Consider the following 14705-nt stretch of genomic DNA (forward strand, 5'->3'; position numbering starts at 1 on the left):
TATCTTTTGAAAGGAGAGTAGTGTATGCCGCAAAACATAAGGATTTACTTTCCTTTCTCTACAATTAATTTTTGAAATGGCCCCCTTACACGCGTGACCACCCGTGAAGGATTACATGTACTCGTGTCATCTCATTCCTTTTGCGTAAAAATACATAGGATGCTAAAAACGTGGTTTTCAGACCGAGACTAATTTATTTACAGGCTTTAATATTAAAGACTGTTCAGGCTGAATATCGCTGAGTGAGCTTTAGATAACGAAAGAACATCGTGTGTCCTGTTCATCATGCAGAACATCAGGATTTAAGGAGCGCTTCATCCCAGAGACGTAATCATGTGGAGATGGGATGGACATGCAAGTTGCATGTTGTGAAAATGTGTTCTATGTGAGCTCTATGTTGTATACCCATGAAGATCCGGGTAAGGGTTGATCTTCCTTGCTTGTGTTAGAGGCGCCTTACAGGATAGGAAGGTCAGACTCGCTGACTTGGTTGGCACATGCCATCGGCTCCCAGGTGCGCAGATCATGCTCATGCTGTTGATCACTCGATTGTCTGGTCCAGATTGCTTAAACACCGATGGAATATTGCAGAATGCTGCGTAAAACTAAATTCACTCACCCACCCAATTGTGTAGAAAGATGCTCATGCTGTTAACCACTGGATTGTCTGTTAAATAAAAAACCAACTAATCTATGATGTTGCATGGTTCAGAAATTTGAGCTTATTTTGTTTCGTTAACACTGCGTTCAGTCATATTTCAAATATATGACGGCGGTCTGTAAACAACTGAATATCCTGTGGCAGTGGATGGGATTGACCTCTTGAGCTTTTTATGATGTTGGTATCGGTGTGTTAGGTGAGCATCGTTTTGTTGATTTGTTGTTTATTGCGACCCAGCAATGGTCTCTGGACCTGACAAACCAGTGATTAATAATATGACCAGTAACCGTGAAGATCTGGATTAGAACTGATCTTTAGTAACCCATGCTTGTCAACAAACGCGATAGGGTGGTCAGGGTCGCTGACCTGGTTGGCACACATCATCGGTTCTCAGTCGCGCAGATCAGTGCTCATGTCGCTGACCACTTGCTTGTCTGGTCCAGGCTCGATTATTTACAGACCGCCATCATATAGGTGGAATATTGCTGAGTGCGGCGTTGAATAACAAACCAACCAACCAAGGTATGAGCAGGAGATCTTACTTATGTGATGTTGGTTTACAAATACATCAGTGAAAATATGTTAAAGTGAAAGATTTGAGAAGAAAATAACGTGTTTAGATTTGACAATTTTAAACTAGATGAAACACATGTGACATTTCCCAACTTTGTGATAGCAAAATGTGCTGTGAGATATCATCTTCTAGAGCTATCATTATGCAATAAAACTTCAGAATTATATCTTAAATGTATGGATTGATATTTAAAACAACACATATGTGTTTGATACCTATAATGAACATAACATAAATTATATTATTCACACATTTATACGTACATGGTCACATTACTGTTGTATTTCGCGAGGTCGATATATATCTCCTCGTGTATAGATAAGATTGAATTTGAATATCTTCATATGTTTAATAACGTTTCAGCTATTTCAGTTACCAGTGTCGTGCATACAGACAAGCCAAAAATGTAATTGATATCACAGGTTAACTAGCGCATTCCCTACATATCTTATCTAAACTATGTACGCATTCACTCGTAAAACGAATAGCAGTAGTTAGAAAGAAGGCTACACCACTTATCTCCCTTCCCTAACTTCCCCTCGTTTGCCAAGATGGCTGCCTCTGCGGCGAAAACAGTGTTGATGGTAACTTAGCGATTACTAATGTATCGTGAGATGTGTTTTGAGTGTCTGTCTTTTTCAAGCCTAAAACGTGTGTTGGAACATGAGATTGTTTGATCTGAAGAAAAATGTTTTTGGTCAAGTGATATGTCAGTGAATTCAACATCTTTTCACTATTTGACTTCTAAGAGCTCATTTCGTGCTGTTCAATGTCATTCACCGATACATTCACTGCAGACGTAAGTAGGGCTGTGATATTGCGGTAACCGTGTGGTGATACGAATAGTGACAGATATGAACCAGCGGTGTCTGACTTTAATAAGTATGAAAAAAAATAATATCATTCTTTTTGGTTAACCACCTGGATGCCACAGGGACATATATGACGCTCCTATTCACCCCTCACTTTGAAGTCCAATAAAATTCTAAATATACCACGCATATATAAATACTTCACACTTTTGAATTCTGCGGAAAATTCCCAGTTTCTTGATACCATCCACTATTATCTCAGACCAAGCTAAAGTGCTTACAATCACCTTTCAAAATAGGCTTCATCGTAAATGTCGTCAACTTTCAAACTGTACAAAATCGAGATTCACAGCGTTATTTGCATTATGTTTTGAAATGTGAAAATAGGATAATTACTGGGAGTAATGAATTTCAAAAATAGTATATTAATGATCACAGATATCAAGTTTTCATGTAACCAGTAATGATAATTCTGAAACGTTACCGATATACCCAGAATCGGTTGGGGTGTTTTAAAAAATACACTTACATGAACGCCGAAGTGCGCTTTCCGCCATATTGAATAGTGTTTACAAAATCACGTTTCGAGAAGGCCGGTATTGAGACGCCTATTACATCATGTATACTTCATAGTTAGCTGCAACTATTGAATTCCCCATATATCTTAGAATCAAATTACAAATGGTCTTTGTCACCAATACCAACTGTCTTGACAAAACGAAACAAAATATACTTGGTATGAAAACGAATGCTGTGCTCGAAAGACAGCGCTTGACTGAAATGTAAACAAAGAAAAATTCCAATTTAACACTGTGTAGCATTTTTGGAAATTTTCCAACATCCAGCCGTCTAATCATTGCTTACAATGGCTCAATACGCTTAGTATATTCAGGGGAAGAGTATTGTAAGAAGAGTAAGAAAAAGCAAACTGAAAATAGATACAATGAAAGCATTTGGTAATTCATAGAAACTGTCAAACTTTTAGTGCAGCGTGACGCCATGACTGATGCAAAATCACGCAGAACGACAACAGTACTTATCAGCATTTCTGGCTTCTTCCGTCATTTACACTGTAAACGATAAGAACATATAACAATACACAGATAGTGAGAATAATTCTGGTTACATACATCTCACATGTATGTACAAAAGATCCCTGAATCATGCAAAAGGTCCTCGCAAAATCCTGTGTACCCTTCTCAGCAAAGCCGCCATTTTGAAAGAAATCGGTCATTGGTAGTGATGTCACACATCAACATTGCTGCACATATTAAGGAATTTTTTTTAGGTGAAGATCAGTTGAACAAGAGTAAACACAATGCCCATACCATTCCGATTGCACTTTTACTATTGTGATGTATATTTTGCGCATCGTTCAGATATTTTTTCATGAAATTGATTTCAGTATCTACATATATCCATGTTCAACACCATATCATGTGTGGATATAAGGTATGCGTTTTATTCTTTGAAAGCTTTTGATTCTTTGAATAATATTTATATGAGAAATTGACTCAGTAAGTGTACTATACCACATTTTAAGCCTCTACACAAGTGTTGGAAGATCACACGTAGCCATTACTGCAACATGTGCTTTAGTTCCCGTGATGTGCAATATTCAATACGTTGGGACAAATATTGCAGTTTCATCTAAACAGGTTGATAAACAATGATTTAATTCCAACTTATAAGTAAAACGGATAATATTAATGAAAATGATTTGTACATTTTATGAAATGTAGGGGCACACATATTACTATTTAAAGGAATTGTCTTGTTCATTGTATTGGTTTGTGTTGTTTTTATAGACAAAACAGTTATGAATATTCATTGATCAGGTCCGAGTTTGTCAAAAACATTTCATGATTCATTATCAATTTTTTTTCGATAATAAGGTCAATTCAAATTCGATTAAAATATATCTGATGGCAGAATATCTAACTCAAACAATATTTATACGAAAATTGTTAAAAATATATAAACCAGGTCATGTCTTAATTTGGACAAGCCTTACGTCCATATTCAAATACTTCTGTACTGAAAAAGCGATCTCTTCATACCTTTCATTGCATACTTATGAAGGGAATTCATTTCATAATCATAAGAAGTAAAATCTATTTCCTAAATGAGTATTCAATGAGTATTCAGGTGTTGTGAAATTTTCATTTTCGCTAAATTGGTGCCAGGCAGGTGCGCGTGTTGCTCACAATAAGATATGTAGTAAAACCGCGTAATTGTTGATATATTCAGGACACTATTTCAGTGATAAAACCATTCATTTTATATTTTGACTAAAAAGTGTTGAATTCTGACACAGAAGTCGAGATCTTTTACACACTGAGTGGAAATTAGGTTAGATACATACTAAGCAACCACAGTCGTCTTTTTCCGACGTCACAAAATGCACAAAACATGCCATGACGTCAACTAAAATGTCGCATTATTTTCAGTTATTTCATTACATTAGAAAATGTGGCTGTTGCTCCGATAATAATGATGGAATATTAATAAAAATACATATACACAAACAGGAGAATATGGGAATCTAAGAAGTAAAATATGTATCGGATAGGGACATCCAAATCGCTATTACCTGCTTTTTGATGTAGTACACTGGCATCTTTTCTTACAAATTGTGAAACTACCAAAAGGTATCCTCTCACATTTGTGAGAAATTTGTATTGGAATAGTTTGGTTCACCGTGAACAAAACATAACGAAAATATACTGTTGGTGTCCACAGCAAATTCTCTCCATGTTATCGGAGTTACATTGACCTAATGTAAACCATAGCGGAGTTGTGCCCCCTTATCTTTATACGTGCATGACCGCTCTGTCAACGTTTGACATCGCTGAAGAAAATCGATTTTTGACATTTATTGCAGGTCATTTTTGATTTTGTGAGTATGACGTTATGCATTAGCACATACATCCATTTCATATACACTAATGTCGTTCAGATATCAAGCTGTATTTTCTTCGGTCACACTTTCCGTAAACATGCCAAATTAAAAAAATCGTAGCAGAGTGCTTTTATTGGTTCACGATAAATAACGGAGAAATTTACTGTTTTTCAACACACACAAACATTTTGGACAACTTTTAGCAGTGTCAATTTCTCAAAACCCAGAGGTAGCCGCAGCTATATTTATTCCAACGGATAGGAAATTAAATATTCTACATTTCTGTGCAATTTTATAGCCGTACGCAGATCCAGTACCACGCGAGCGCAAATCTTGCACAATGTTCACTTTTCAAACCTTACGAAAATGTGCACCTGAAAAAAAACTCGGCATCCAGGGGGTTAACTCAAGTATTTTAATCCACGCCTTTCCTTATAAGTCATCATACACAATCACCTAATGTTTTCTTTACAGTAACTTTGATATTTACATCAATTTAATGGGTTTTCACTGTAACAGAACTTTCCCGTACACTTATGCCAAGGACATTTTTCTGAGTACCTATACACATACTTGCTGCAGCTGTATACTTATTTTCTATTTTCCTGTTTTGTTGTGAAGGGTTTTGGACACTCAAGAAAATCAGATGTTGTCTCAGTTATTACATGAACAGTTATGAAACATGACATCTCAACACAAAAAGTTGCCAGCATTTGTAAATATAGCTGATGGTTATTGTCTTAATTTAAATGCAGTATCCCTGCAGTGCAAGTAGTTTTTATACTTCTGATTTGTGTTTATATATTCACAGGCAAACTGTAGCGCAAGTGGGGTTGCGCAGCATAGAGAATATCACCAGTCTTCACATATGTGAGCGAAGCAAGCAAAGGTTGGCAACGCACTTCCCTCTCTTCGGTTCAAAAAATAATTTTCATGTCAAAATAAAATATCGCCACCATCAAAGGTGCCACTCGTGGTACATCAGACTGTTCTTCGCCTCCATTGCCCCTGCCAGCTTCCGGTTCAAAGCAGTGAAGGAACAAGTTATTATTCCATATGGAATACATATAGAGTTACCTCCCATGCATCATACTCCCACTACGCCAGAGATGTGTTTATTGTAGAATAAATGTTACAAAAGATGTAACAACAACGCCGACACTTAAGACAAATACATTCCAACAGAATCATGATAAAATTAGGCAATATGGTATATCTTTATAATATTTGCTTATTCTTGTTCCGTCACTTCGTTGAGCCGGAAGCTGGCAGGGGTAATGGAGGCGAAGAATGAACTGAATACCACAAGTGGCGCTTAAAATGTTGAATAAAACATATTTCACGTGAGTAATTATTAAATATGGGGTTGGAAATCGGAGAGCACAACCTAGTGAGGAAATGGGAGTGTACCTGTGATGGTGGCGACATTTTAGTTTGACACGAAAGATACTTTTTGAACAGAAGCGAGGGAAGTGCGTTGCCAACCTTTGCTCACTTCGCTCGCATATATGAAGACTTGTCATTTTCTCTACGCTGTGCAACCACATTTGCGCTACAGATTGCCTGTGATATATTTTACAATGTGTGCTTGTTAAAAGATAGGGGTCATAAAATTGTTTCTGTGCCAGCTACATATGCATGGAATATTTTTTTTTATGTGGTTATTTACAGATGCATTAATGATTAAGATTAAATGTTTGACAATATTCATGTAACTTGTGTGATTTGCAGACTTTAATCCTTTTAAGCAGTTATCCAATTTTTATATTTCAAAACACTAACCAATCAATGCTGTGAATTGGCCATTCATAGTGTGTCCAAAATGGCAACATTTATGATATATCTAATTTGTTAAGGTATTTTCAGCATTGTGTGATATATTTTGGACTTCAGAGTGAGACTTCTTTGAGAGGCATGCTTAGAAGTGGTGAATCAGATAAGGACAAAACTTAATGGATGAGCATCTTTATGGATTTTTAAAGAAGCTGCTCAGTCTAAGTAAACTTATCCTCAGTACTTTTCGTTGCCCTCCACTACTGAGTCTAACAAAACCTTATGGGAGGTTGCATCAGGTAACCTTTGAGACTGACCAATCAGAACACAGCTTACCAAATCGTGAAAGTGGACATTCGCACATACCTTTTGACCGTTTTATCTCGAAAAGGTTCGTACCCGAACGATTCCGAATGCTATTTAGCGTATGCTCGCTTCCGGATGATGCACACAGCGTGTTTACAACCATGACAATGGAGAGTAAACAGTCCCTGAAAATAGTGTTTTTGGCAATATTCAAGGATGTCATCTTGCGGAAATATTAGCTAATGGTAACCATGTCAACAGAAACCCCAACGTGTATATACTGCAGGTCAAATAACTGTGTTATGTGCGGATTTTGGTTTGAGGAGAGATTTGTGTCAGTGACCTGAATATTTTGAAAGTCCCTCCAATCCCTAAATAGTAGCCGTATATTTAACCGTCTCGTGTTTGATTGGACGGCCATTTGTCGCTCAAAGGTTACCTGACGCAACCTTCTACTAGGTTTTGTTAGACTCAGTGGTGGAGTGCAGCGAAATACACTGAGACTAAGCTTACTTAGACTGAGAAGTTGCTCATCCATAAAGTTTTGTCCTTTTCAGAGTGAGGGTTGAAGAAGAAGGACATCCAGATGGTTAAGGTTGTAGAACAGAGGTTGTGCATCTGTCAATAATACTATGGGTACTGATGGTAAAAAGAATAACAAAAGCAGCAACCACCTTCTGGTATTTGCTCTAGATCAGTGTTCCTTTTACTTAAACTATAGAGGTAATAACAAAACCTGACATAGTTTTTTCCCATATACATATACCAATCTTTACAAAAAATATTGAATGCATATATTTTGGAAAGCATGTTGGTGGCAGAGAATTGGTAATACTGTCCATTCTTGGACACAAGATGCCAATCATCTTCATCACTTTGCTATTTCAACCATCTGGACATATTTCTTACTTTGTATCTTTTTATGAAACACATGAAACAGTGGAAATTTGCATAGTAAAAGAATTGTTTAGTGCGAATAACTACAGAAAATAACATTGATGCTGGTGAAATTAACGAGACTGTGTAACTGATGGTTTTTTTTCAACGAACACGCAGACAAGGTCGGGCTTGTTAGCATACACTAGCATTATAATGTTCATAGTTAAACATATCAGTATATATATCCTGTGGAGAAAGATGCTTTTTTACAGTCACAGTTGATAAACAGTTTTTCCGTCTTGGCTTTGATTAACAGTTTATCAGTCGATGTTCTTCGGATTTGACCATCAGGTCGTTTATTGGTAAAAGCATTTGCTCATTACAGTATCCTGTGTCATTTCCCCATTAGTATAAATCTTGAGGACCATTTCTGGTGTACCCCACTGTGATCAGTGTTAGAAACCTTTCAAAATTTCCCACAAGACCGCAGGACCAGTGAGTGGACAATAATTACTGGTTCTGTCAGTACTTCATTAGTTCAACTTAAAGGTCACATGCAACGGAAAAAAAACAACTTTGCAGATTCTGGTACCTTTCAGTATGCACTGACCGAAACAAAAATGCCAATTCAACCTATAAAGTTGAAAAAAACGCGATGAGAAAAAAGCCCGAGAAATCAGAGTTCAAACATTTCACTAAATTTTCCCCAGCGCTGGGGGGAAAACTGGTTTCAACAGCTGTGCTATAATGCACATATTATGCGTCCATAATGCATGCACAGTGAATAGGTTCGCGGAGCTTGAAACAGTATGCATGCCCAGAGTCTGAGGTCATGAGCAGTAGTCTAATCTTGGTTGTGTACACAAACAAGTAAATAATCTACTCGTTACGTAAAAAACTTGTTGATTGTGGTAAGCAGTCTCTGTCACAAAGAAAGCTCAGTGTCTGGTTTATTCACACCTATATGTCTGCCTGCCTGTCTGCTAAAGACAATGTGCAGTACACAGCTTCAATCATTGACCACGTGCAATTTGAACTTAACACCTATCAGACTATACGACATAAAGAAAATAAATTGATTTATGACTTGTGCACTCGAGTCCCGTCTCTGCCACATTATGTTATCAGGCACATGCGATACACATGACATGTTTTTGTGTCTGTGGGTTGCAAACAAACTTCATTCATTTTTTGGGGATAATTGGATCTGATGGAAACTGGTGCAGACTCTTGTCAGTTTTAAGTCCTGCTTTGTACTTGGACGAATGACAGATTCCAGCCACGCAGTAGTTTACCATCTCTACTGAGATGATTTTTGATTGGATTGAGCGCAAATTCAGAGAACATGTATTTTCAAAACCTAACATCTCTATATACATTCTTCATGGATAACGACTTCTTTTAGTGTATATGATTTTGTTTGACTACAACATGAATCCATACTGAAACGACTAATCAAGTATACAAAAAGAATCTTACTTTCTTGTGACTCACTATACTTCTAAAATGCCCATCAAACAGATCATCTTTCTGTACACACAATCAACCCTCAGCATATCAGCAAATGAAACAGCCAATTGGAAGCCGTCGTTACACTTGAGTGGACATCCACCTGCTATGACTGGGTTCGGTCTCCCGAGGGCTTCGTTTCAGGGGAAGTAAGCCCAAGTACAAAATATTGCACTTTGGAATCGCGATTGTACGCTGATAATTTTGTTTATTTGTTTTTTTAAAAGCAGAAATGTATATTATATGTCATGAATAACTGATAAATGTGTTTTAATTATGTTTGAATTTTTGGGTTGCATGTGACCTTTAACATTCATTGAAATAACTAATTGTAAATACTATTATATTCATTTGAATGTTTAACATCTTTTAAATTCTGTAAATATTCACTTGCCAACAGGATGACTGTAAACTTATCATGTAGTTGCCCTGATGAATTTTTACAAGTCAGCGACCACATGACTAGTGTTAATTTCACACACTGGTGATATTTCTGAAATATTACCAATATTGGCACGTACCCTCTTCGTATATTGCCCTCGTTTCAATCTGGAGACAAATTTCAAAAGCAAGGAATGTAAGTAATGGAAACTAGTTCATTGTATCAGACTCGGTCATAACATCGGTATGGGCATTAGTCAATGAGATTTGCTCATGGCCTCTTACAAATGTTATTCAGAACACTGTTGACTGAAACTGAAGCCATGTACCTCAGCATTTATTTCTAGCTCAGGCTGTGGTGGTCCTTGTTATGTGAAATTACTGTTGCTATGTGAATCTTGCAATCCAATACTTTTACAAAATACTTATAGTTTGGTTCAGTCAAAATGATTTCGTTGACTTACAAACTCCAAATTGGTTTCATGACATAACAGGCATTTCAATGCAGAATATAGTGAAAACATCAGACCAACTCTGGAAAAAAAGTTTCGTAGTGTCTCCAGAATAAAAAGTTACTTAACAAGCTATCATCAATTGGTTTTGAATTTCTGTGTGAAGTTTTTGTAGGGTAAAGGAACAGTTGCAGGAACAGTTAACTGTTGAGGAAACTGTATATTGTTGAGGGAACAGTAAACAGTTGCGGAAACAGTAAACAGTTCAGGAAGTGTAACCTGTTGAGGGAACAGTAAACTGATGCAGGAACAGTATCAGTTTGACAGGAACAGACTATACATTGTAGTTTACTTTGTTCATTTAGCATTGGTTTTTGTGTTTGATAGTGGTGTCCCAATGATCGAAAATAATTGAAAAGCGATCTGAAAAAGGAAAAAAATATAATTACTGATTGTAAAAAACATATTTTCAATTAATCAGAATTTTGTTGTTTTAATAATAACACACATGAATGAAGTAAACTGGCAATTAAATTGACCCAAATTAATGAACAAACATGCGCTCAACAAATGTGCTTTGTATTAATGGTTTTGTATTCATCACTTTGGTAAATATTACTGAAACCTGTCTATGAATAAATTTTACATCTATTGTCAACATAATGAGATATCCTGATAAATAGTTGTTGTAGAAATAAACAGAGTAATTACGTTAACATTAATTAAAAAAACTGGAGAAGAAACCCTGAAATTGTTGATTACATTAAATATATATGTTTGTTTTGATTGTAACTGATAATCGTTCACTACAAGTCCTCCAATATTCGATAGTGGATTTTGTTTCAAATTCCGAGCTCTAGTGTTTGATGTCAGTTGTGATGTTAATGTAATGCTGCTACATATTATTTACCTCCACTTGCACTTACCTGTTTCTATTTTCCAGACTGTAAAACCACATGTGCCTTTGATAAAGTTTCCATCCAGAATTGTTTCCCCCACAGGTAGGTTTGTTATGATTATCCAGCTTTAATCAAATTGTAGCTATGTTTGTACATCAGAATCTCTTTACACGAGTCAGTGTTTTAGATGTCACTGGAACACAGACATGTCATTTGTTTGGAGGTTGCAGAGAAGCAATAGTGATCAAATAATAATGTCAGGTAATCCATTGATTGTTGATTTAAACCCATGATTGAGACTGATTATAGTCCTTGGCTAGTCAGCACCGTATCTTTTTCTCTTGATCTTCAACTTTTGGCCAAGCAGCAAATATGGAAACCTGCATCCTTTTCTTCCCATACCAACCCATGAAGATCTGAGCTGAATTGATCTTCAGTAACCCATGCCTGTCATGAAAGGTGGTAATGGTATCTCGAGATCAAGTTTTGCTTACTTGGTTGACATGTCTTCATATCCCAGTTGTGTAGACCGATGCATACATGTATTTAATCACTGGATTGTGTGGCTCAGAATTGGAATATTGCTAAACCCGCTCACTCTTCCTTTATGGCATCACTTATTGTCATGTTCCATGTTGTGTATCAGGTGCCGCAGCTGTATCACCCCCAGCCCCTGCATCTTCTCCAGCAAAACCCCCAGCAGACAGCAAGCCCATTGGCCGAGGAGCTCGAGGGTCAGGGATTGAGTATAGTGATCTCCCCTTGAAATACCATCGGAAACTTATATCTGAAGAAGAAATGGAATATATAGAAGTAAGAACTTTGGCCTACTGGCAAACAAGGCTATGTTGAGCACTGACCTGACATTTGACCCATATTTGCATGTATGAGTGCTGGCACTTGCTATTGAGAGCGAAGGGTTCCTAAGATGTCTGCAACCAAGTGAGAGTCTACTATATAAATGAGCAAGGCATGTGCAGCTATATGCAAAATCAATTTCATAGTCATGCACTGCATGTGAACTAGCCTACATCTGCTTTACCTTTCACAAACCAAATGGGTTTGCTCATTGCTGTGCACCGCTTACTTCTCGTGAACACGTTCTCTGCGATGGTCCAACTTATCCTTGTTTGCCAGTTGTTGAGTAAAGCAAAATGTGAAAATCAGTATCTGTTTTTGGACAGTTTCATTACTGAGGTATATTGGACGCTTAACAAGATGGTGGAATTTCAGGTGAGAAGTCAGTTAAGTCCAATATAACACCAATAAATCAAGACACACCCATCTGCAGAGTTATGTATGTAGTTTGGTCATTGTTATCTGCCTGCTTAAAATGCAAATTAAAAATGTTGAATTACAGTTGGTTTAACATTAGTGAAATTGTTTGTCTAAACATTCAATATGATCAAGGGTTTAAACCAGATTTTCGAAGCTGTCTTAGCGTAAAGATAGGTGTAAGTGCCATACATTAATGAATATCTTTGTCAGCATTATCTGTGATCATGGGATTCACTAAAGCAGTAACCATATGACACTTAAATCACATCAGGTTTTGCTCCCACATTAAGGTGTTACATCTTGATGTGTCATGTGATATGTCAGGCTTTAATAGTTCACTCTTGTGAAATGTGTCTGCCAAAAGAACAGCCGGTCTGTGGTTCAGTGCATAGCCATGTCATACCTAAACATTCTACTTGTTGTTTCTCTTACGATGCTTGTTTCTCTGATGTTATTTCTTGTTTCTCTAACTGGTTCTTGTCAAAGAGATGAAACCAGGCAAAGTTACTGTAGAATCAGTAAGTTGTGTCTTAGGGTGGTTATCACTGTTAAACTGGAGATTGGTATCATGGTGGCCTGGAAGGCAGGGGTTAGTCTGGACTGAAATATGCAGCCACTCATACTCAAATTTTCCTGAAAGAGTGCAGTTATTGTGGATGAGGTGTAAAACCCAAGTCGCTCCACAATCTGGCATATATGAACACAGTTTACTTAATTTTCCAAACATGGAGCATTTCTACTTTTGAGGACAAGGTGATGATTATTATGGGCTAACATCTGATACAATAGTGATAGTCCGTTGCAATATGCTTTTGTGATCAACTGTAAGTTTTCCTCCTGGAGTTGTCTCATTTGGAGTCACTTTCCACATTTCTACCATCAATTAATTGCTGTGAGAGACTCAACAATTGCAATCACTCTATAGTTTGATGCATCATTACAGCCTTAATGATACAGACTCCCCAGGTTGTTCACTATTTGATTACTTCTTATCACCATTTGCTAATGCCAGTGATTTTCAAACTTTTTCAATCTCCAATGTGTTACTTTGTGTTTCAGAAAGGTGGCCAAGTGTGATGTGATGTGTGCCCAGTCTGCTTCATGTAGGTCCTCCACACAGCTCCTCCAGAGCTACACTCCATAGAGAATTACCTCATATTTCACTATCAGAGAACCAAAATTGGAAGCAACTAAATTTTCTGTGAATGGCTATGGTGGTGTTCGTAGTACTTGATAAGGCTGTGAATGTTGTAATTAATGAATGGCTGAATGAATGTTTGTTGTAATAAAATGTTATGCGTTTTCTCAGACTTTTTGTTTTTGCTCTGCTGTATCAAACATTATTTTAGTACTGGATTCCATGCTGGTTTTAATTGAAATTGTGATATTCTAGTTGTTTTACTGTCCTTTGTTGACAGATTTTACCACGTGCACATATTTCATTTCAATGTTCTCGTCACGATATGGCTGAGATATTGCCAATGTGATGTAAAATATTAACTCACTCACTTACTCACTCACTCACTTAATACTGGAATATTCTCATAGAGATCATGTGGTACGATATGGTCAGCAACCCAGATGATTTAGTCAAAAGAATACATAACAATATGAATGATGCTGCTGCTGACGGTCATTTTGGATTCAAGATTTCTCATTCTCAAAATCTTGGTAAGCACACTAACAGAACTTCTTGCACTACCTGCTCAGGTATGTCAGCCTGTTTGACTTGTCTCATTGGGTGTCATTTACTTCTAATGCCACTGGAGGTTGACTACACCAATGGCTGCCTTGTCTGCTACAACAAATGCCCCACCTTATGCTACTAACACCCTGTCTCATCTCAGTGGTCAAGTCACCACTGCCTTTTGTCTGATTCTACAAAGATAGAACTATTTCTGTTACTGAAAGCTGGGATGAGGCTGCACCCGTTAAGATGATCTTCAGTACACCATTCTTGGTGCGAGAGGCGACTGACAGGATCGGTCAGGCTCGCTGACTTGGTAGAGTTGTGTCATTGTATCCAAACTGCGTGGAGATTTGGTCAGTAACCCATGCGTGTAACTGGTGACTTACAGGATTGGGTGGTCTGACTCACTGACTTCTGAGACACATGTCACCATAGTTGCATAGATCCATTCTCATGCTGTCGATCAGTGGATTGTATCGTAAAGCCTGAATATTTACTGATGGCCATCGTATGACTGGAATACCACTGAGTGCAGCATAAAACTAAACTCACTCAGCAGGATAATTTCAATAATTATAACAACCAACAC

General features: G+C 37.3%; 1 protein-coding gene across 1 annotated transcript; it reads left to right on the plus strand.

The window, feature by feature from the left end:
• The first annotated feature begins 1765 nt into the window (after positions 1-1765).
• LOC137278375 (alpha-ketoglutarate dehydrogenase component 4-like) lies at positions 1766-13729 on the plus strand. Its single transcript, XM_067810667.1, has 4 exons — positions 1766-1819; positions 11193-11250; positions 11795-11961; positions 13486-13729. Exons 1-4 carry the CDS (start codon positions 1787-1789, stop codon positions 13501-13503), a joined length of 276 nt encoding a protein of 91 aa, XP_067666768.1. The 5' UTR covers positions 1766-1786; the 3' UTR covers positions 13504-13729.
• The last annotated feature ends 976 nt before the right edge of the window (positions 13730-14705 follow it).

Source organism: Haliotis asinina, chromosome 3 (assembly GCF_037392515.1).
Source record: "Haliotis asinina isolate JCU_RB_2024 chromosome 3, JCU_Hal_asi_v2, whole genome shotgun sequence".
NCBI lineage: Eukaryota > Metazoa > Mollusca > Gastropoda > Lepetellida > Haliotidae > Haliotis > Haliotis asinina.